Here is a 24994-nt window from a genome sequence, read left to right on the forward strand (position 1 = left end):
AAAACCAACTCCAAATTAATGTCTCTTCCCCAACCTGCCACTATGTATTAGCACATTATGCAGAGTAGTGTAGTGTAAAGCACCTCATACAACACCATCTTAAGCATATTTACTCAGAAGAAAAATCTCACTGCAATCAATTAAACAAGTTAGTTACAACTTAAGTCCCATTGATTGCAATGGGAATTAAGTGCAAGTAATTTAGTCTGGATTTGAGACACTAAATTCAGTGGAACTTCGGTCCTAGTCGGTGTGCTTATGACTGCAGCCAAAGCTCTGTAGCAGTTCTGCAGCAAAGAAACGAAAGTAGCTGCCTTGAAGGCCTTCATTGATACAAAATGTTAGGTGTAAATGAAAATAAGAGCCAGCGTGGTGTAGTGGTGAGAGTGTTGGACTGGGAGCTAGGAGATCCGGGTTCTAGTCCCCACTCGGCCATGGCAGCTCACTGGGTGACTTTGGGCCAGCCCCAGACTCTCAGCCCAACCTACCTCACAGGGTTGTTGTTGTGAGAATAAAGTGGAGAGGAGGAGGAGAACGTAAGCTGCCATGGGTTCCTTGCAAGAGGAAAAAGGGCAGGATATAAATGCAATAAATAAATATAAATAAATAAATAAAATAAAATAAAATAAAATAAGGGATAAGCTGAGTAATTTTAACAAAAGTGTTGGTATGGAAAAGCAAATTCTTTGTGGGGAAAGGGTTATTTCATTTTTTTCCAGAAAACACACATAGAAAACGAATGGATGGACCAACAATCAGGTCAAATATACGAAACAGAAATATATCAGAATATACAGCAGTCTAGCCAACTGTCATTGAACATATGTTTTCATAAGTAATGAATGTTGTTGCCTGTTGCTTTCCCCTCCCCTTTGCTCTTAGCCACTCATAACATCCCTCAAAAAAGAAGCACAGACCATTGGTGGACATAGATTTGAACATTCCCCTGTCCGCAAAAGGAAGAAAAGTAAAAGTAAATTCCTGATGAAGACAGAACACAATGTTCTAGCTATTACCATACTTACTGCAGTTCTTTTCATCTGATCCATCACCACAGTCATTGTCTGTATCACATAGCCAGGTTCTGGGAATGCACTTGTTGTTATCACAGGTGAACAAGCCTGTAGGGCATGATGAAGGGCCCTGTGTGGGGCAGTGAAGTTCATCACTATTGTCAAGACAGTCATTGTGCTTATCACATAGCCACCGTCTGGGAATGCACTGGCCGTTTCTACAGGTAAAGGCTGTTGCGGCACAAGAGATGTCTGAACAAGAAACAAAAAGGTTGAGAAGTTTAAACAATGGTGTCACCAAAAACAGCCTTCGTTACAAATACAGTGCAATCCTATACAGGTCTACTCAGAAGTAAGCCCCACTGAGTTTCATGGGACTTACTTCCAAGTAAGCATGTAAAGGATTGCAGCCTAAGAACTTCTAATTATTGTAACGATATTGTTACAGGGAACATGCGAAGTCCTTACATCTGATAAGACTTAAATAGGATTGAAAGCATATCCTACTTTCTCCAGACTTCAGCTACACATTTTGTTGCAGGGATGTAGGCTACAAGGTGTCAAAGAGCTGTCCAGGCAGGCAATGGTCTGTTCCATTGTTCAATGGAAGGGGAAACTCCATGCATGCCTCTCTTTTGTAAAAAAGAAATTGCCCTTTGTAATGAAGTGAGTCCCCTGCATGCAAGGGAGTTCAACAGATGCATCTGAGTGCATAAATTTGTAAGTCTGATATTTTCAAATATTTGAATTCTGAGGAAAGGCAGGATAGAAAGGTTTTAAACAAACAATCCTGAATTTGCTCAAAATAAATTTGAAATAGGAAGCCACAGAGAAGTTTCCATAAGGACAAGAGACACAGAACTAAACTCTGAGCATAAAGTCAAGTCACAAAGCTCATTACTGTCAAATCCCTCCCCACCCCCACCCCCGGTATTTTTCTTATTTGTCATAACATTTGCTTAGAAATATTCTCAAAGTTGTGGATGGAAGTAGGATGCTATGAAAACCCACTCACCCCTTTAGTCATAGCTCAAACCATACTGCACTTAAAATATTGGTCCTAAAAGCTATTTATGTATTTTCTGCATACCAACTGCAAGTATACACATACTGTTATAAGGTTCATGTAGCTGAAAAACTTTTTTTAAAGTATGATTAGCTCTGAACAGCAACATGAATCTAGAAACCAGTTTTGATGTAACACAATGGTAAGCAACCTGGTGGCCTCCAGATGTTTTGGATGACAACTCCACAGGCCATGCTGGCTAGAGCTTATGGGAGTTGTGGTCCAAAACATCTAGAGGGCACCAGGTTGCCTACTCCTGATGTGATTCCCATGGCCAAACATGCATTTCACTGACATGCATAATCTACACCAGGGGTCCCCAACCATTTGGGGCACATTTGGGAATTTGAGAAACTGCTGCAGGCACCAGCATAAAATGGCTCCATGAAGGTTGAGGCTAGTTTCATAATGGCTGCTATGGGGGCTTGGCTAGTCAAAAGAGATGTGTGGGAGAGAAACAGGGAGACTAGGGGCTTGGAGGGATGGGGAAATAGCAAGGCAAAGCAGTAAAGGGGAGAGAGGAAGCAAGGCAAGAGGCTAGCGAGATAAAGAGATGGGGGAAGAAAAAGCAAGGCTAAGGGCTAGGAAGAGAGAGGAAGGAGAAGGCTAGAGGCTGGCAGCGGGGAGTGAGAGACAGACAGACAAAGGCAGAGCGACAGAGGGCGAGAGCAAGAGCATGCAAAGGGGAAAAGACTGTGTGGACTGAAGAAGATTGAGCAGGACCAGGAAGCAACTCTTTCCTTCTCTTCCTGCCCGCTGAACAGCTGATCAGCAGCAGATTCAGGAAGAGGGAGGAGAACCTGGTGTCCTAACGTTTTCCAAGTTTTTTATTAAAAATAAATTTTTGAAGGGGGCAGGGAGTGGGGACCTTCATGGGTGCTGTTGGAGGTTAGGTGGGCACCATGGCGCCCCACGGGTGCAGCAATGGGGACCTATGATCTACACAATATGATCAAGGCTAATCTCATAAGCTGGATCTGCCACAATTGTTAGTATCTGTGCACTCTCCATGATCATCCCAGAACTTCTCCACAGATGAAAAACTTTACATCGGATTGACCCTATGAAAGCCCAATTCAAGATGATGAAACATGGTTATTTTTTACAAGCCTAAGAATTCCAGTGCTTCTAGGCAAGCATCTGTACTCCAATTGTTTGTGTGTTTTTTAATAAAAGCAATGCCATTCTCTGGCATGCAAACAATACTTACTTAGGGAACCGCAGTTTTGTTCATCACTGTTGTCATGACAATCATCCATACCATCACAGCGATAGAACCTGGGTACACACCTTCCATTGCCACAGGAAAAGGAATACAAACCACACTGTAAAGTTGGGGGCTCATTGGATGGATCTTCAACACAGGTCAGCTGATTAGAACTCAACTTCATTCCATAGGGGCAGCCACAAACTCTCTGAAAATTAGGTACTGGGAAGCAGAAGTGGCTACAGTCTCCATTGGGATTGGTTGCTCTGTTACAGAAGTTAGTGCCTTCAAAAATATCACGAAAGATATATATAAATACACATGCACACGTTTACATTTGTCAGACCATTGAAACAATTCAAATATACTCTCTTTGCTGACACAGTATTGTAAACAGTATAAGATGCAAGATGAAAACTAAGGGCACGATCCAGCCAAAGTTAAATACGTTTAATTCCACTGATTTCAATGGGAGAAAGAAGTGCACGCTTAATGCTGCAAACCTCTGTGCACTTACCTGGAAGTAAGTCCCAATGAACTCAGTGGGGCTTACTTCTGAGTAGACATGCCTAGGATTATGCTGTCAATCTCTCCCACGGACATTGGCAGGACTTAAGTACTGACATTTGGCTGGATCACTTCCTAAAAGATTTGCATCATCTAACAACAGTTAAATTAGAGCCTCATTACTAACCTTTTCATATACTCCACTGTTGAAGGTAAAGAATTTGAATTTAAGGACTAAAATGAACCCCAAATTATCTATTCTAATCCTCTGGAAGGGTCTTCTCTCACAATCATCTCACAAATAACTCCCATAACGTACATCAGCTAGAAGATTATAGGGTGCTCTAAGTAGAGAGAAGTGAACTAAGTGTCCCATAGAATAAAAATTGTTTCTCCAATGGTTCTGATGCTTTATTTTTGAACATTGTCATTTGGAACAAATTTCCCCATTGTCCATAGTATTGCAATAGGAAAGGTGGACATGCTCCTTCTTAGGATGAAGTCCAACAACACACATGCAAAAGTCCACTCATGAGGCAGGATTTTCTCCTCCTCACTTCAGTCCCCCTCCGCATTTCACTGACGGAAGCAGTTCCATCAGCAGGAGAATTTAATTGGATACCACTCACAGTATGGTTTATTGCACTGGTCTATTGGTAGGCTTATCATTTAGTCATTATCACTGATAATTACATATGTTGATAAATACAGCTAAACTCTTCTACAGTCAATGGAACTATAGCAGTATTGTTTCTGTAAGGAACAGCAGCTTACACTTCCTGACCTATCTTACCAAGGACCCTCAGTGAAAGCTTGCATACCCTTGAAAACAATTAAAAGAGTTTAATATGTCACCCTGGTGCCAAACAGTATGCTTCAATATGCCGTTAGTTAGTTAATATTTTCAATCTGCCCAATAACAAGTGTTTACTGGATGGATTACAAACACACTTTTACATACTTGTATAAGTACAACAGATAAGCTTACCTATTTGAGAATGAGCATTATATGCTTTCACATGCATGATATTACTGATTCCCCTCCTGATAATAGTCATTTCTCCTCCATCAGACTTCCGAACTCGAACTATTCCACCAAGCCTCCAATCAGTAAAGTATGCATAACCTGCAACCCCACAAAAGGAAATTTTACAGGGATATTTGTTCTATATGAACAACAGAAGTGCCAATGTTCCTAAACCAGCTGGTCAAATCTAAGGGATTAGATCCATTACGATGAGTGAGGTCTTTTCTACATGAGGCTTTTAATCTACCACTTTACCAAGGTTTCTGCTTCCAGATTCTTTGTGGGATTAAGATCAGTTCCTTTAACGTGTTTTTTTCCAGGTATTTTCTTTCTCTGCCTTTCTATATGTTCCATTACACAACCAGTAGGTGGTACTGTCGTACAGAGGAATTGTGCAAATACATGAGGATTTCAAGTTTCCATTCACAGAAATACCAGACTTTTCCCGTTAGAAAAAAACCTGCTATAATGTTTGCAAGACACAGGAGAGGCCCTGAAGGATGATGACATCATGTCAAGCACCCACAATCTACCATGACTGAGGAATTGCGAGCACACAAAAATGCCTCGTGTAGAAAGGTTCTGAGTATAAAGTCTTCTTGTTTGGTGATGCCTCTGTAAATCCTTGAGAACAAGGAACAAGTGTATTTACTACAGGGGTTTTTGGAAATGCTCCCCATATTAAATTTCCCCTATTCACATTTTTAAGAGGCATGTCAAAACCCAGGCTGAAAATGGCCAGGAGAGTAAGATGTAAGCATGAAACCTGCATTTTCTAGCTTGGATCCCAACATTCCATCGGCAGGACCATCCATTCAGTGGAGTTCCACTCTTGGGATGCTCCTGCCAGGAGGAGGAGGAAGGTAATTTTCACTGATTCCCCCTCTCCACTGCAGCCCCTTGTACCACCAAAATCTTCTCCAGAGTGGAGGGGGGGCCACAGGGGGCTGCATAGAGGAGGAGAGATTGGTGAAAATCACCTCCCTCCTCTCTTCCTCGAATCGAAGCCTCTATTTGATCAGAATTCGTCTCCGGACAGAAGTAGCTCTTCTGTTCACAGATGAAAACTCAGGATCCAACGCTCTGTCTGCGTCCCTGCATATGTATCCAAAAAGGAAATGAGGAAATGGATCTTGTAAGCAATCCTTTCATAGAACACCTGCAATCCATAGAACATCTGCATATGATCTATATTCCAACCAACTGTCATGCTGTCAGAAATTATGGACTAAAATGACTGTATGTATAGAGATATAGAGATATATAGATATATATAGATATACCTTATATGTTTTCATTCCATACTCACCTCCGAAGATAGTGAGACCAAATGGATGTGTCATCTGATTAATGCGTTCAAGTGACTTCCTGTCTAGCCCATTAAAGGTACTGTGCTCAATTTTATCAAAGAAGGCATCCACCCAATAAAGCCTTAAGGAACTGGGGAAAAACAACATAGTTTTATTCAAATGTTTTACAGACAGCCTACTTGGCTCAACAAGCAAACTGGACGAGATTTTGCACTGGAAAACATTACCATCCAACTTCTGTTATCTCAGTGGAGGTTCTGCAAGCAGACATTGTAAATAGGGGTGTACCAAATGTTCTTTGATAGACTAGCTGGTACAAAAGTAGTATTTTGGGGAGGATGCAATGTTCCACTACCCCCAGCCCCATGCTCCATTTTTGTTGGCTTTTGTTCTTTCAAGGGGGGCTTCTTCCTGGGAAGTGGGCCCACACAAGATGTGTAATATCATGATCTCATGGGGCAAATCAGTTACAAGATGTTGTCACAAAGCCAGTAAAGAGTCGGGGTAATGCTTTCTGAATCAGCATTGCCTTCACTTTGAATGGCAGAACACATTTGCTCCCCTTTCACAGCAGCCCCTGGGGAAAAAATCACTGAAAGGATGTGTTTGTCACAGCTGATGCAAGCTTTGATGAAAAATACTACCACCTTTTCACTCAGCCCTAATTGTAAATGTAAATCAATTCTTTGGAATTTTATTTCAGAAGATCCTTCCTTATGATCTTAAGTTTGTCAGCATTTCAACTTTTTTTGGGGGGGGGAACTAAAAACGTTAATAACTTCATGAGAAAATGGTTGCACTGTTAGCATTCTAGCAGAACTGATACATTTCTTGCTGCATTTGCAGTAGTATGAAAAATATTTCTGCATGTTCACTGACTGTGGAACATCTGCTGAAAAATGGCTCATTTTGATTTCCTTTCTAACCTCCAATCAATAGCCAAACCATTAGGCCAGCCAAGGGTGGTGTTTACAATTGGTAAGATATGGGATCCATCACTCCAAGCTCTCATGATCTTAGCAGGGCGGAACCAGTCTGTCCAAAACATGTATCTGAAAATGAAAGGAAAATGCACTGAAAGTACAATTATCAAAATACTGGTATAATGCCCCCACTCCTCCAAACTGCCATCAATGTAAATGCCCAATCCCCAAACCAAAAGCTGTCCTTTAATGCCATTTAGATTTTAGCATGCACGTCTGTGGGCAAGGAGAGGGGGGAGTTGTGTTTGTCATATACTTGGTCCAGTGCGTAGGGATTTTAGGCATAACAAATATTTTAAGTTGCTCTTCATGCTTCTGTTCCATGGTCATTTGAATTTATTTATTGTTTAAGTAGCTACTTTATTCTTACAAAGTGGCTAAAACCAATCATAGTTAATTGAAATGAACACTTAGGGAGCAATCCTATGGCCCCTAGACAGAGTCTGGGGGGCCATAGGATCGTTCAGATTCCTAAATCCAAGCTCGGAGCCAGAGCTTCGACCTCAGAGTCGGGAATCCAAGCTCCCTGCCCCCACCCCGCCAGCGCAGAGAGAACCGCAAAGGCAGCCTTGGACAAGAGCGAAAGGGGCATGCTGGTGGGAGCGGAGGGGACTGGGAGGCTGGCTTACGATAAGATTATGCCCTAAATAAATACAATGCCATTAAATGGCAGGAACCATATTCATTCAGAAATCAAATCCAAGATTTTCCTTAAGAATTAAATAGAAGTTATCACTTGTCACTCAATAATGGCGTAATTTTGTTAATTTACAAGTCACTATCACTGGACAAAGTATAGCCATTTTTCTACAAGCATGAGTATCCCCTCTCCATCCATTACAGTAAACAAGATCTTTATTGTTTTCTGTTATTGATCTCTTAACAGTAAAAAATAAGGAAAGGACACAAAGATAGGAGGAAAAACCTTCCATAGAAAAATCAAAGTTGGACAACATTAAAGTAAGGTTTTAATTAGCCTCTTAGTGAGTGGGAAATGCTGCCCGGCCACCCCCCATCACATAGCCAAGTGGCATGAGAGATCCCCAGTCAGGTGAGATATAGCATGCAGAACCACAATAAGAAAACATGCACAGACTGTGCATTCTGAAATGACATATTTTTTCTCTACAGAGCAAAAACATCAGGTCAGGATTTGTCCCTTAGGAGTGAATATTAGAGGCTAGGTAAGAGAAAGACATACTCTAACACTCCTCAAAAGCAGCTATTTATACAGATAACACTGTACCGATAACAGTAACTTCTAGGCTGCAATAAACTGTTCTCCAATCCAAAAAAAACCCACACAGAACAAACGCTTCTTGGTTTTTATAGATAATTCTGCTGAATACCCCTTTTGTGTTGATTTTGTACCACCTTGTGTTTTGCTCTGAATGTTGTAATTGCTGCCAGGATAAGGGGGAGAAAAGCTTGAACAGAAGAAGATATTTCAAATGGGAAAAGAAGCTGTTGGACTGAACACATTAAAAGGTATGCTTAAAACATAAAATTCAATGGCTTTAAAAAAACACTGACACACACAGCAAAAAAGTTGGAGTTGATCTACAGGTTCAGAATATCATATGGTATATTTCTCCTGGAACTATACCACTTCAAAGGGCAGGTGGAGAATCACATATGTGAATACTCAAGAACAAAATAATATCCCTGCATATAAAACCTTAGCACATCCGGTAGATGACTAGGCTGGAAATCTTCTCTATAGCATTTAAGCTTTCCATAGACAGGGAGGTTTTCAACAGGGAAGCATCCAAAACACAAGGTCCCCCCACCCCGCATTCTAAATAGGCGGCATTGCAGGAGGGCGGTATGATGCAATGTTGCCCTCATGCCCTGCCTGAGCATTCCCGGCCGACAGCTGGTTGGCCCTTGTGTGAACAGAATGCTGGACTAGATGGACCTTTGGTGTGATCCAGCATGTTCTTATGTGATATTTTGTAACGCGTCATTCAGCTCTGAGACTTACCCTATAACAGGATGAACCACTATTGAACGAGGGTTATTCAAATTCTGGACAATAGCTCGTCTTGATCTATCAGCCAACCTCATGACACTAATACTCCTATATCGAGGGTCTGTCCAGTAGATATTCTTTGAGATCCAATCAAAAGCCAAGTCTTCAACTCCTTCCACTCTATTGGATGCAAGGATTTCCCTGCCTAGTATTTAGAAACATAGATAGAAATATACCAAAGGGAAATGGGCTACTTCTTCACAAAGTATATATTTAAAAAGGAAATGGTTACTTTCCCCCTTTTAAGCTTAATATGATTAGTAGTTAAAATGAGTGTCAATTTAACTACTTCCTCTATGTCAAACCGAGGGGCTTGTGAAGATGGGCAACGGCTCAGTAGCAGAAAACACCTTCTGCATGCAGAAGCTCCCAGATTCTATTTCAGCCATTTCCTGTTAAAAGGGACTGAGGTTGCAGGGTTGATGAAGACTTCTGGCCAAAGATCTGGACAGCTGTGCCCATGGTCTGATTCCATATACAGCACCTTCATATGTTCATACAGCAAACTAATCAGGATGGGATTTCCAAAGTGCCTTCCTAAATCACTGCGCCTTTGGGCGGGGGGTGGGGGGCTTCTTCAAATAGGCACTTCTCTTGTGTAGCCAGCTCAATGTGATCTGTGTTCCAGTACTCCTTTCTGAACAAGATGGTGCTGGATCCTCCCAACCAGTATATAAAGTAGAAATGGATTCTTTCAACAATTATGAAATATCGGGCTGGTTCTCACGTAGTGATAATGTGACTGAGGCAGCACGCTGGTTGCATGCTGCCTGATCGCCCCTGCTGAAAATGGGTGAAAAAACAGGCTCTGGGAAACAAGCCACAGACCTTCCATCTGTGGTTTGCTTACCACAGTGTGCAAAACGGGAACACTGGCTTGTCTCTCCCCAAACAAGCAGAGTTATAAGCCATGGTTTGTTCTTGGCTTATGACTCTGGCTTCTCTGGGGAGAGACAAACCAGCGTTCCCACATCACACATCACAGTAAGCCACTACCACGTGCAGCCGGAATGATCGGGCAGCATGCTGCTCATAAACAACTATCACTATGTGATAATTATATAGAGATTATTATCATTCCCCCTGCCCTCAGTTCAAAAGATACTAAGATAGGCAAATCAGGAAATCAAAACCAAAGACATTTACATCTTACCTGTCCCATCAATTTTTTGTTTATAAATTATGTCCTTAGTGGTATCTGAATAAAAGATGGTTTCCTCCTGCGCATAGAAGTCAATTCCAACAAAGTAAGAAGGGCTTCCTGTCACAGGAATGATCACATCTTCCTGGGTGGAAAGATTGAACGGGATTCCACGCACAGCTAGCTGGGATGAGAAAAGCAGAAACTGTTGCACAGCTACAGGGGGGAAAAAACAAAAATAAGAGTTTACTTACTTTAAGGCTCCAATGAACCTAAAGTAATGGAATTAACACTTTAAACCAGTGTAAGTGAGAGGGGGAGAAAACAGCTGTCATCCATACAAAAACACAACAGGGAGAGAAATTTAATTAAAAATTAAAGTGGGGGGAGGGGTAGAAGACTGTGATAAAGCATATATTGTATAGAAACATAAGAGCCAGGTCTGAAGGCATGTAATGCAGTAAACCTGCTGAAACTAAGCAGATCTGTGTCTCATCAGTGCTTGGATAGGAAAACCTATGAATTCCATGATGGAAGAAATGTGGGAGACAAATGTAATAAATGAAATAAAGGATACACCTAGGCAACAAAATCCAGTCACATACTTAAATTCCTCTAAAACGAGTGGGACCTATCTAATTGATTTTATTGGAATTTAGATATAGCTGAAAGCTTCTGGATTGCACCCACAGTTTGTAATGTCTTCCACTGGGCAAAATTATTTGAGATATGACAACTCTTGTACAAAAAATTATCCAATGAAACAGGCAATTGCTCCACTGTAATGGATGTCATCCCTGAAAACTGAGATTAGGAGCATTCTTACACAAGCCATTTATTGTGTGCTCGTCACTCATTACTCATGGTTCACGGATCCTTTAGACAACGATGTGACCCTCCAGTTTCCTTTCTGTTTTTAAAGAGTACCGGGGGGGGGGGGGGGGGGTTAGGGCAGGGGAAATGGATTATAATTATTTGTGAAAGTGAAAGAAACCTTTTTTTTTACTTGTGTAATTGTGTTATTCCACTATAGCACATTTCCACCTAGAGGTTATGCAGTGGAAAAGGAGAAAAAGGAAAAGCTCTTTCTGTAGAGATCGGATATCAATTCTGTGATGAAACCAAAAGTAGATACAGCAGATAAGCAGCCTTATGTAGAAAAGGCTTACAGAGGCACATCAGCTTCTGGCTATGTAGCTATTTCATTGAGCCTAAACAAGATGATTTTCCCCAAACCAGCACAACAAGAAGACATCCACAAAGCAATCTGACAATGAAGGCCTAATGGGATACTGAGTTAAAGAGTGGGACCTGCAACAAAATTTTGCAGTGTTTTGCTCTTGTTCAGGGCTCCAGCCAATTATCCATGCTTTCTTCCAGGATACTCCATTTCATTCTCCCCTGGTTTTCCATTTTCCCTCCTCCAACAGACAGTCAGCATTCCATACCAAGTCTACTCATTCCTCCTTGGGCTTTCTGGGATTTTTTGCCCCCTTAGATTTTTCTTCCCTTAAAGATTCTTTGTACATCTATAAACCCCTAGGTTCCCCCAAGCATGCTAAAACCTCCATGGCTGGTGCCACTTTGGCTACTTAAGGGAATGTGTTCATTAGGCCAGGCCAGATACTAATTCTGTACTCCCCATTATAATATTTCCAGAAGGGGAAATATTACACATTACATTGTACTCTAGGGTTCAATTATGTAAAAGGTGTACAATTACACTGTACACCTTTATACATGGCAAATATATTTCCAGAGTGTTGTTGGCTTTGTCTCATGGTGAACATCTAAAAGGAAAAGGCATGTCTGTGAACGTATTGTATATGCACTGGACGCAAACGAGGGACCTGGAGTGAGCTGCAGTTATGGGTCTATGTTACAAACAGAACAGCTTCCACCACCTGGAGCACTTCTAGGGAATGAAGGGAACATGCACACCACCCCTACAGTGAGATGTGGTGGTTCTACATGCAGTTTGCAACTTTGTGTAATGTTGCACAGCAGCGGTGAGGCATACATGTAGTGAAACTGGGGAGAAAGAGTAAAGAGTCGATGTCCTTACCAATGCAGCGTCGTCCATCTGTGTGCAAGTCAAAGCCCAGCATACATTTGCAACGATAGCCAAGACCATCATTGTCTGTTTTGTGACTGAGAACACAGATCTGCTCACACCCTCCATTGCTACTGCTACAGGGGTTTCTTACTGAAAAAACAATACAGTTATAAACTTAGCGTTTATCATTTTTTTAGTGTTCCTTGTTGCTTTTAATTTCACCAGTACTTTTCATCTAAGTGCACACAGAACAAGTGCAAATGGCAACTGTCCTCATAAAATATGCTGAGTGTCTCTTCAAACGCACTTAGCATTTTGAACACCCATTAAAACCATCTGAATTTCGGAACAGTCCAAGATTTGCTAAACATACTTAGCACATTACAGTCTTAGGAGTTTCGTCTAAATTTTCTTTTTCCCGTGAGCTATTTTCTTTTTCTATATGTTATATGCCTTCTCTCTTGCTCACTCCTTCCTTGTCCCTGACCAACAGGCTGCTGGGAATGGGACAAACCACTCTTACCACAGGACTGAACTGATTGCTTGCAGGAGGCTTTTGAAATTAGGCCAGGGCCACAAGCATTGTTTTTAATTTCAGCAATTTCACCTAGGAGGACTGCAGGTGCCTACCCCTGCTACATGCCAAGCACATTTAACTCTCATTGATTTCAAGGGGAGAGGTCCTTCTCTTGCACTGAAAATAGAGAGGACTGAATTGCTTAACTGGCTGGATCACAGGTAGCCTTCATGCTCATAGCATAAGTATGCTTCACATTGAATTCATCTGAAATACAATCATTCTGATCCAGCTAACATGGCAATAGTCACTCAGCCTTTACAGGTAGTTAATATAGTCTGCAAAAAGTATAAAATGGTTCGTACCTAAATTTGTGTCTTTTCTACTAAATGTCAATGTATATTTCAGAGACTGGCTGAGGTCTACAGCAGGGGTAAGCAACCTGGTGCCCTCCAGATATTTTGGACTACAACTCCCATGATCACTGAACATTGTCCATTGTGGATGGGGCTGATGGGAGTTTGTCCAAAATAACTGGAGGGCACTAGGTTGCTTACCCTTGGTCTGGAGAAATCCTCTTGTGAAGGAGTGGACCACACACATAGTGTTGCACACAAGGACTTTCCCAAAACATAAGGAGCGCTGCCAGCTTTAACAGCAACAATCACCTGGAAAAGAACAGGAATCCTCTATCCACCTGCCCCTCAAATAAATGAGCAATAATGTCAGAGCTAACAGTGCTGCTGTTTGACAGCAGCCACATTCACACATAACATTAAGGCAGGAATCTTGGCTTAATAAACCATGAAGTGAACAAGCTGCATGTTTGTCAACACAAAGTCCATTCACTCTTTCCTTCATGCAAGTGGGTAACCAAATCAGGAAGGAAAAAGTTTTGCATGGCATCCGAACCTCAGAATGACTGCACCCAAACAAACCAAGATAATAAACCAGCTTTAAACAACAGCCTGGTGTTGGCTTACGAATCCTGCATTGTTAGTAACCATACTCCCGGGTTTGGGTATCATTCGAAGCTCTTCCCTTCCTGGTTTGTTTACCCACTCATGCAAAGGAGGGAGACTGTGACCTGGCTTATTGTTACATTTGAACATGGCCAGTGAGTATGTGACCCAATCCAGCAAGGAAAATAACCCACATGCAGCCTAAGCTGCTAGATGCGTGAGTTCTTCCCTGTGTTGCTCCCTGTTCCAATTTCCATGGTACTTCTAATATAAACTGCCTCTCTTCAAGGATTCCTTTACATCTATTAGATTATATTTGATTCTTTGTAGACATTAAACACCGAAATGAGATCTGAATGGCCTAACACATGCCTATGCATTCACGCTGCATAGATACCACAGCTTTCTTACAGCCAAACCCACCGTAGGGCATCCCATCCCACCTTCAGCGGGTTTAAAGAGGCTATCTTTTGGGGCCCTCTCACTTGACTTACCGTATGGTTGCCTGAGAGCGTGATAAATCGTTACTCCATATGGACGCAAGGAAGACTGATAAATAACTTGTGGGTTAGAATCTGCAAATTTATTCACTTTCATCACTGCCATCTTTGTCCAGTCAGTAAAATACACATTATGTTCAAAGAGACTTATTCCATAAGGATGTGGAATCAATGAACCTCCATGAGCTATCGTTCTCCTGTTTTTGAGTCAAAAATGTAATACTCTTAATACTGAAAATAATGGTTTACAGTCTCCACATGAATGTAGCACATTTCATCCCTATTAAAGAGATTACACAAGTGATTTAGCAACTCTCCTATGTATATTGATCATCAAAGAAAAATAATAAAGGCAAAAGAATATTTGGGTGATATAAGGCAGAAGTGTTAAGGACAAAAAGCCAAAGGTTTATAGGGAGATAACGCACACACTTACATTCATTTTAAAATATGGGGGAAAATAAAGAACTCAAACCAAAAAAAGCAATTTAGGGTGCAATCCTATGCACTCCCAGCATTCCCCAGGCTGGCTGGGGAATGCTGGGAGTTGTAGGCCTTTTCTCTGCCTAAACATGCATAGGATTGTGCCCTTAATGTTTTAACTTTGGTATTGACTCTGTCATTATCCATGAAGCAAGGCTACATGTCAGAAGAACAGCTATTCTAGATACCCAAATGAACTGGCACTAAAGCTTAAAATTGCATTTTTCTATTAGAATATGCTGCATATACTAAAGCATCTCTTTTACTATTAAATTAACGAACAAACAAGTGTTGCTTTCTTGAAGGAATGCTACACGTTTGTACTTTCCTCCAGCATAAGCAATAGTTTTTTTTTTATCTCAAAGAAAGAAAGATTATTCTATTTGCATTCTTGGTTCACTACATGGTGGAAATGGCCTTGAAAAGTCCAGATTATAAGGGAAAACAAAGATAGCAGCACCACTTCAAAATGAAGAGTTCTATTGTAAATGAAAGCAGTAAGTGTGCAAGCAGGTGTGCAGAGTTAGGCACAATTTAAAGAGACCACTTGTACCACAGATACCCTTCCCCATTCCAATCAATCATCTTCAGTGTCAACATTTGAAGACAGAAAACCCTTTCCCTTCCCTGTCAATAATGTACAAATCAGCATATGCATGGGGATAACCTCTGCCTCTTCTATAAATAATCTAGGGACTGACATGTAAAACTAGGAAACCCTTCTCCCCTAGCAATAATGTTCAAATCAATATGTGCAGAGAGATCATCTTATTCTCTCCTACCAATAAACTACAGGTCAACATGTATAGGAGGGATATCCTTCCTCTCTCCTATCAATAACCTAGGGATCAATGTACACAATAGGGTTACCCTACCACGTTCCTCCTAATAATCTAACCTACTAGTAAATGTATAGATTGGGGGATTGGTGTGAATATCTAAAAATCAGAGGTTTCATAAAAGAATTTGAAGTATATGCTAATTGGGGGATAGTTTTATAACCCTGAGTGGATTTAAAGGAAATCCATTAACACTGCACAACAAAACCACTATTTTTAACTTTACGCAACTAATTGGGTTAGAAAGATTCTCAATGAACAAGCTATATTACAATTAATGACCAAGAAAATGTATTAATTAAAACTTCCTCCCACCTCTGTAGTCCATCATAAGTTACAGTCTCAATGTAATCAAATCGGCTATCCACCCAGTAAAGTCTCTTTGATATGATATCCAGAGTTATCCCTGCAGGCCATCCTAGTTTTGTTTTGACCAAGTCTAGACGGTTTGTTCCATCCATGAAAGCTCTCTCCACTTTAGGATCACCAGAAAGACTATCCCAATCTGAGAAAAATAAATAACTATAGAAGAGAAAAAGAGAAGTATCTTATTGAGTGTAATTCAGTCTAAATATAAATACTGCAAACAATGTTATGGCAAAGCATCAAATTGCAGATTTAGGATTTTGTCCAGCAGGGGGCTTGGTGGGGGGCATGTATGTAATACAAACTCTCTGACCATGTTGGGAGCGTTAATAATTCTTGAAGGATCACTCTTTTGTCCCCTTCTGATATGATGCTCAGTGAACCAGGTCAGTCATCCTGCACGCTGGCCGGTATAGGAACTTCCATGACATCAAAGACACTAAGGTCCAGCTTACATATTACACCAGCCACTAGGAAATGCTTCCAAACAGCAGCAGCTCCTTTGTGGGATTAAATATATAATATATCCATGATCCTATGGATCCCTCAAAATGCATTAAGAATCTCCCCCAGTGATGCCAGCTGTCCTATGTAGAACTACTGCCATGCAGAACCATTTCCCAAGAGCTAATATAGGCTGGTGGAGTGCGTAAGTGCTGGCAGAGTCATGGGCCCAAATCTACAATAAGAGCACTCAATTAATACAAGCTAGTTAATGCAACAGAGCTCTATCAGATGAGTAACAGTCTACACCTCCTAAACTGGAGCAAGCTAGGTATCACCTGAGATGTCAGGTTCATTGTCATCTGTGTGGTCACCCCAACTGGTAAGAATCAGGTTCAGGCCCTTTGTGAAAAGACCTCTTCAAGGAAGTGATAAACAGATGACAATGTCTCCATTTTTATGTTCATCCTTCCCAGGCACTGGTCCTGCAATAAGTGCTAAGCACCTCCCTGCCATCCCCATCTCAGACATAAGCAGAAGGAGTTACAATGTAGTGCTTATTCTTCTTAAGAAAACGGACTCAAGAAAATGTCCAGATCAAGTCCTGATGCTCATAAAATCAGTGGCAGCAGAAGTGAGAAGAAGAAAACAAAACAGAAGAATGCAATTCCTCAGGGGGGAGGGAACAACGAGCCGAAAGCCTCCACCTTGACATCCATTCCTACTAATATTTATTCCACAGTTCGTGGTATTTCAGATAGTCATAATTCTACAGTTTACAAATGAAAAGAAACCTGTTTTATTTAGTGGTATTACTTACCCAATGGTAGGATCAACAGCTATTCCTCTAGGGTTTCCCAAACTTTCAGCAATAAGAGTTACACGATTAGTTCCATCCAAATTTACCATATCAATTCTGTTGACGCTGGTCTCCACTATATATAGCTTGTTGTTAATCCAGTCTACAGCTAGATTTTCAGGTGTGTCAACTGAAACATTTAAAACTTCATGGATGTCTGAACCATCAATGCTGACTGAAAAAACCTGAAAATAAATTTGAATTACAATGGTGGGGCCTTTGGACATTCGTAAGACACAGTGTAATCATCACTTTAATACTAACACATTTCCTGCATAGAAATTGTGTGGCACATTTATGTGTAAGAGGAAATATAAAAATGTTGGCACAGGGCAGATTCTTTAACGATTGATTTGTTTGATTTGTTAAACGCCTCCTAAAATAGATTTCTCTAACCATTGCATTTATGATAGAATGGACTACAATCCAACAAAGGCTCCTGTTGAAGAGGGTGAGAAAGTATACTCTTTCCTCCCCCATGGAGGAGTAGGTTAAGTGGGAAGCAGAGGTGGGAAGTGGCAAAGATTTCACCTGGCACCCCAGACAGACCTCCCCCATTAATACAGAAGAGCCCTCCTGCTGTTTATCCCAGTAAGTTGTGACAAGTAGTGGTTCTTCTGTGAATATGAGTGCGGATTTAGTCTCAACAGTAAATGATGAATAGCTAGACGCTACCGAACCTGGTATAACGTGTGACTCCCTTGGTCTATAACTGACAAGCCAAGATATAAATTAGTGGGATAATGAATGAACATTGTTTTCAGGCTATTCTTTGTGGCTTGGATCCAGAGTTCCCATGAAGAAAGATAAAGACTGTTAAAGGACCCACCTTTGAAAACAGATCTAGATGACTCAAGCAAGAAAAGCCTTATTTATCCATGCATGCATGCATGCATGCATGCTACAGAAGAAGGCAAACATTTCCAAAATCACTACTAACTAGCCTGTTCTGGGATAAAATTCATTTCTGCCCTCCAGCTCAATGTAACATTTTTAAGGAACTGGACAGAGAAATGTTTTTTGAAAGGCTAAAGTACCTTCCTATTCTTTAACTTACATTCCCATATTGGTACTTAAAAAAAAAAACAACCCACACACACTTGAACCATTTGGATTTTAAGCTGAATACATCTTTTGGATGAAATGAAATAATAAAAGCAATGCCATGAATAAAAACAATGAAATAAAATATTGGCCCACAGAACAAGATACTGTCAATATTTCTTACCCAAAGCTCAATTATCAGTAATATACTTGAGGAATACCTGATTTTATCTCCTCGGAGCACACAGTACTTTCACATTTTAAATTATCAGGTTTCAAGAAGTTGCAAAGGGAAATACATCCAGTTTTGAAAGAATGTCTACTATTTCTCTTAATTAGGTTTTTGGACTCCTTTTCCAATAATATTAAGAGTTGCTCAAGATAGTGCCATAGCATAATAGCATGCTTTGTTTGATATATTACACGTAAGAGCATAGTTTGTAAATGTAGTAATTATCCCCCCAAAATCTCAAAGTTTGTTTTTGTTAGGAAACAAAGAAAGGCCCTGCATCTGTTCACAGAAATGAAAAGTTACCAACACATCCTTCCTCTGCTTCCAAGAAAACCATTTTGCTCAACATTTTCACCTACCTTATCTTGCACTGTATCTGTCCAAAATATTCTACGCAGCTGAAAGTGAAAGTCCACCCCGACAGCCACTCCACGATTCTGTGATTGCACCAGAGTCCGAAAACTCCTGCCATGAACATCTCCAACCAGCAAATCGCGCCCATTGGAAAAAATGACAGAGGCAACTCCAGCTGAAAGTATGGATGATATCCATGTGACATTTATTTTGCAGATGGGCATTAACTGGCAAATTATAAGGAGGATGGATAAGGACCCAGACTTAACGGTGAGAATGAATTGAGTACCACCAAGCTATAAAAATAGTATTTTAAAGCAGGGCTGGGAATTTGTTTTGGCCCCAGGGGCCATGTGCAATTCCAGGTGGTGGCTGCAAATGTGTGCTCACATACATGCTTACATGCATGCAGATGCATGTACACACATGGTTCTCACCTACAGATGGTTTAAACCGTGTGTGTACACACACACGGTTTAAATGTCCCCTCCCTGCCTGCAGCAATTAGGGAATGGGAAAGCCTCCCGCACACACACCCCGATAAAGATGGCTGTTTTCCTGCTGATATTTGCGGCAAGGAAACAGCAATCTATCCCCATCCACCCCAGCAGATGGTTGATCAGCTGGGCAGGAGGGAAAAGTAGGAGGGTTACCCCAGTGTTTCTCAAGCTGCATGGAGAGCAGCCAAGGGCTGCAGGTTGCCCACAATGGTATATCTTTCAGACTGCTGTTCTTTATGGCAACCCTAATATTAATGCCCAATAAACACATTACACTTACGGTCATGTTTCCCCAAATACCTGGATAACCACCTGTGCAGTTATTTGTTATTTGTTTACTTTGCTGTTTATTTTGTTTTTATAAAATTACTTCTAAGTTGCCCTTTGACCCGAAAAAGGGCTCCTAAGGCAACTTACAATTTTAACCTTTGGGCTTTTCTACATGAGGCTATTAATCTGCTGCATCTACTTTCAGTTTCGTCGCAGAACTGAGATCTGAGCACTACACAAAGAACTTTTCCTTTCCTGCTTTTCCGCTACATAACCTTTAGGCAGTACTGTGGTATAGTGGAACAATGCAAATACACAAGAGGAAATTGCACTTTCTTTCACTTTCATAATTAAATACTACATTTTCCCTGCTCTAAAAAAAACTTGCCGAAAGTGCTGTTTACAAACAGAAGCAAAACTGGAGTCCTGGCATTGTCTAAAGAATTTGTAAACTACTGTGAGTAGGGAATGACAAGCACACAATAAATGCCTCATATAGAAAGTTCTGTATAACGATTTAGAAAGTTTAAAACATCACACATTAAAAAGACCAGGAAAAACAATCTTTTAAAAACAGTGTAGAGCCAATACACTTAGGTCTGCTTGTACGAATAGGTATCCACATGGTTCAGCCTATTTTAGCCTGTCCAGAAAATAATTCATTTTCTAGACGTTTTCCAGATCTGTTTATAATCACAACCCTACAGGCATCTATCCGTTCATATAAGTAACTAAGGGCACAATCCTATGGCCGCTAGTCAGCGGCTAGATGGCCATAGGATAGGTCAATTCCCAGGAACCAACCTTGGAGCCCGTGTGCCAAGGTCAGTTCCCTGAGAACCGACCTCCACCCCCTCCTGCGTTGCCTTTTAGGCAGTGCAGATCAGTCTCGCGCTCCTCGCTCGTCAGAGGAGTGCAGAGCAGCGAAAATGGGGCATTCCTGGGGGCAGGCTGGGACGGGCAGAAGTGCCTTTCCGATGCTTCCTATGTGTCATCCGGCGTCCACCCCCACCCCCCTGCTCCGACTTCCTGCAGCTCGACAGCCGAAATCAGCTGTCTAGCCACGAGTGCAGGGTGGCTGAAGCACGGAGGGGAAGATCCCCCTCCATGCTGTTCCTGCCCTGCACTGGATAGGCGGTCGCCTCCAAGTTCAGAGGCGGCTGCCTATCCCCATAGGGTTGCATCTTCCATCTATGGAAGAAGTCCCCATATGGTTAGGAATTGTGGTAAAAGCCACACTTCTGGTGTAATGTGTAAGTTGAGTCTGAGTCTCTGAGAGAAGATAAACAAGTAATGCATATTTTATCAAGGAAAAATTATTAGTTTCTCTTTCCGGACTGTATACTAACTACACACACACACACACACACACACATATATGCGCACACGTGCGTCCACGCGCACACACACACCATTCCAGCCCAAGTTAGCCACTCTTAAGTACCGTTGATTTCAATGGCGGAGTTCAACACATACTTAAATCTCACAAATTAAAATCAATGGGGCTTCAAAGTACTTCACTTTGGGTAGGCTGTGCTCTTTGTTTTTATTGCTTAGCAAAGGAAACTGGGGAAACGCATTGCCTGGTCTTTCATCAACAACCAGCTAATAGTAAATAGAGGGGACAGGCGGTGATAGTGTAGCATTTAGAGGCCCTGCAGCACTTTAAGCATGCCTGCACTACACTCAAGGGCATTCCATTTATCACAAGCATATAATTGGCTTTTCTGTCAAGCATCTGAGTGATGACAAGATGTCAGCTTTCAAAACATTGTTCAAAGGAGAGGGGGAAATCAGCTTCAGGAGCTACTGGCTCACATGAGACATTGGCTCGGCAGTGACGGTGATGCTCCAGAACATAGCCTTCTGCACAGCGACACTGGTGGTTGCCGACACGGTCTTCACAAACTTGGTCACAAACACCCCACATTTTGCAGTCATCGAAATCTATGACACAGACAAGGTTGCAGACATTGTTGAATACATTTAATTCAAGAAACGTTATCATTTTCCTTCTGTCCATTTGCAGAGTCCCAGCCATAACGAATACAGGCTCTCCTTTTTGTAACATGAAACAGCATTCTAAAGGCCAAAACAGACATGACACTGGAGATCTGTGATCAGATATCCTGTTGCTTGATGATGATGACTTAAACACAGCTGTGGAGGGCTCTGATTTTGATCAGAGTTTAACCTTCTCCTCTCACATTTTTCTGCTCAAGATCTTGCCCTCTGAAAGCTGCTATTAGCCCCCTGGGGGAAATGCCAGGCACCCAACAGCAGTAATTTAGACTGGAGGAATAGCATGACGAGAATGGGTTAAGACACCCTCACATCTGGCACAGCTACCCCAACCAAAATCAGAGCCACTTCCCCGCAGCTACTTTTTATGTAAAAAAAAAAAAAAAGCTGGGGGATCTCACAAGAGATAGATTGGGAAATAAATCTAAATGAGTCAATTGATACACATGCTACTCAGATGCTTACCAAAACCAGTCCCAGGTACTCAGTCCACTTCATTCATGAAATAAGCCCACAGTGACACTATGCTAAATCAGAGGGTAGTTAACTTGATCTGACATGGTGATGTGTGAAAACTGCCTTTCTTAAATTGCCAAGGATTACTGCAGTAGCGGCACAAAGAGGTTTCTTAGAATCCTGTCTAACTGGAGGTCTCATCAATTTTTAAAATCGGGGGGGGGGGGGGGAATCACCAGGGCAAGCACAGTTGCTCAGTGGCACCACAATCTCAAGGCAAAGCATATTGTCCAATGGTTTGTCTTCAGACATTTCAGAAATCACCCTGCAGTGGCAGCCAGATTGCCTCTTATTCTCTCAGCCCACAACTATGAATAAGATAAGCAACCATCAGATTATTGACACTATTTTGGACTCAGTTTTTGGCATTAGAAGCTTAAACTCCTCCACCTCAAAAAACTGAAAGGACAACTGAAATTGGATTACTTCACAGGTAAATGGCCTTTCAGCTGCTGTCTCAGTAAGGCAGCACAAAGAATGACCCAACAGACAATGGTCTAGTTCGAGCCAAGGCTAAGTTTGTGCCATTTCAGATGGGGCAGACATGACTGAATGTTCTTCCACACACATACGAAATTAACTGCACGTAGAAAAACAGAACAAAGGCTAGGCTAAAGCCCTCCTCTGTGTTATCTAGTGTTCTGCGAGAACGAACTGTTTTGTATGAAAGGGCATTCAGCCATCTGAGCTCCCATCTTCAGTCTGAAATGGTATATCCAAGACACAAGTTTACCACCTTAGTGAGACCTAGGCCAAAAGGTAAGGGAATGAATAATACATCCTGATTGCTCCAGCTTTCCACTTTAAGCACCAAGCACTGCAATAGTGCACCTAGTCATGCACGCACAAGGCCCACTGAATACAATGGAATAGGGCTACAACCCCAAAAGTTTGGTCTGACAACAAGTGGAAACTTTGGGTGCAAGCTACAATTTTTCCTCCCTTGAATCGGTTAAAGCTCCATGGGCCCAAGCTACTTGAAGGACTGCCTTCTCCCATATCAGCCTGCCCGCACTGTGAGGTCATCAACAGAGGCCCTTCTAACTTGCTTGCTGCCAAGGGTGATTAGGTTGGTGAGTACAAGGAAGAGGGCCTTCTCAGTGGTGGCCCCCATCTCTGGAATCAACTTCCATCAGGGGTTCATCAGGTCCTTCCATTGCGGGTCTCCAGAAAGCTCTGAAGACTCACCAACTTTCACTGGCCTTCCCTCAGGTCTGGGCTGTTAGTTTTTACCAGTAAGTTTTGTTTGTACTGATTTTTGATGGATTTTATTGAAACATGTTTTTATGGATTTAAAAAATGTATCCACTTTGTGTGGGTTTTATCTTGTACGTTACCTTGAGGGGGTTCCACCCTTAAAGGTGGCCTAGAAATAATTTTAGATAAATATTTAGATGGTTTCCTCCTCAAATGTGGGGTCTAGCTCCAGTAGTGAAAAAGACTGATTCTCTCTCACTGATTCACACAATTAAGGCAACCCAAACCCAGATTACTTTCAAACAAGTCTGCACAACTTGTGACCAAGCTGAATATAGCATACCTGACATATATTATGGTCCATTGGGTGAGTCACAACACCCTTGTTTTAGCAGGCAGCAAAATCAGGAGGTTTACTGAACCCCTGGTAAACAATTATATATGACCATATGGTTTGGTGGGTCACGGGTTGTGCACGACCTGCTTTAGAATTTGACATTTTCCAGTGCAGAACTACTACAGAAGCCAATATATCTTCTACATGAAGGAAAGTTCCTCTAACAGGGGTGGGCAACTTGTGGCCTTACAGATGTTTTGGCCTAAAACTCCTATCTTCCCTCACCATTGGCTATGCTGGCATGGCTGATGGAAGTTATAGGCCAAAACATCTGGAGGGCCACAAGTTGCCCAACCCTGCTCTCCAAGGACAGTGATATGGCTAATTTCTCCACAGAGGCCAACACATATCTTTCAGTTTCATTGGGTACTTGCGAAGTAGTGCTGTCTAAAACACGTAGTGGCCAATGTTCCAAAAAGCAACACACTGCAAAAGTTCATATGGCAGACCGTGCAAACCCAGGGCAACAATATCCCCCATAATATCCCCACCGTCACCACCAGCATTTCAACTACTCCTCTCTCTGTTGCGCCAAGCACCTATCCTGTCCGATCCTTTTCTCATACCCAGGGCCAGGCATCTACCTTTGGTCTTCCTCCCTCAGCCTCCTTTTCTCTACTTGTTCTACTTTGTCCTAATATGGTAGGAAGAGGAGTTGGGAAGGGAAAAGTCCCTCTAGCTCAGATGCATATGCTGCTTGTTTACAACCATCTGAAACAGCTTAGGTGCCACCGTTTGACCACACGTCTCATAGAGAGCAAAATCAACTACAACGGGGATGATGCAAGCCTTGTCACTTTAGGTTGTGAAGCCAGACTTGTCCCCATGTGAATCTTCAAGGTTCCTCAACTACTGAAGGAAAACGAAAAGGTCTTCAATAGGGCCCCAGGGCTTACATTTTAATCCCCAGTGGTATGAAAGTGGAACAGCAAACTGTAGGTCAGGGTGAAGAATTCAGCATCCTCTAGTTGTTGTTTTTTAATAAAGCAAGTTTCTTGTGTCTCTGAAGATCAACTTGAAATCATTTCGGGCAGCCTTTCCCAACATCCCCTCAGATGTGTTGGACTACAACTCCCATCATCCAGATGCAGCAGTCTTTGGCTGTGAATGATGGGGGCTACTGTCTAACACATCTGGGGGGTGCCAGGTT

General features: G+C 41.8%; 1 protein-coding gene across 1 annotated transcript in view; it reads right to left on the reverse strand.

The window, feature by feature from the left end:
- LRP2 (LDL receptor related protein 2) overlaps window positions 1-24994 on the reverse strand; it is a 185827-nt gene that overhangs the window by 105030 nt on the left and 55803 nt on the right. Inside the window, exons 10-22 of the mRNA XM_084812398.1 lie at window positions 21531-21659; window positions 18948-19117; window positions 17274-17497; window positions 15959-16165; window positions 14316-14518; window positions 12352-12492; window positions 10299-10502; window positions 9098-9290; window positions 7057-7182; window positions 6130-6260; window positions 4782-4919; window positions 3290-3571; window positions 1026-1265 (exon numbers count right to left, since the gene is read on the reverse strand). Coding sequence (XP_084668524.1) covers window positions 1026-1265; window positions 3290-3571; window positions 4782-4919; window positions 6130-6260; window positions 7057-7182; window positions 9098-9290; window positions 10299-10502; window positions 12352-12492; window positions 14316-14518; window positions 15959-16165; window positions 17274-17497; window positions 18948-19117; window positions 21531-21659 — 2388 coding nt within the window. The remainder of the gene's footprint in view (window positions 1-1025; window positions 1266-3289; window positions 3572-4781; window positions 4920-6129; window positions 6261-7056; window positions 7183-9097; window positions 9291-10298; window positions 10503-12351; window positions 12493-14315; window positions 14519-15958; window positions 16166-17273; window positions 17498-18947; window positions 19118-21530; window positions 21660-24994) is intronic.

Source organism: Heloderma suspectum, chromosome 1 (assembly GCF_057233095.1).
Source record: "Heloderma suspectum isolate Gila_16-S chromosome 1, 16-S_ref, whole genome shotgun sequence".
In the NCBI taxonomy this organism is placed as follows: Eukaryota; Metazoa; Chordata; class Lepidosauria; order Squamata; family Helodermatidae; genus Heloderma; species Heloderma suspectum.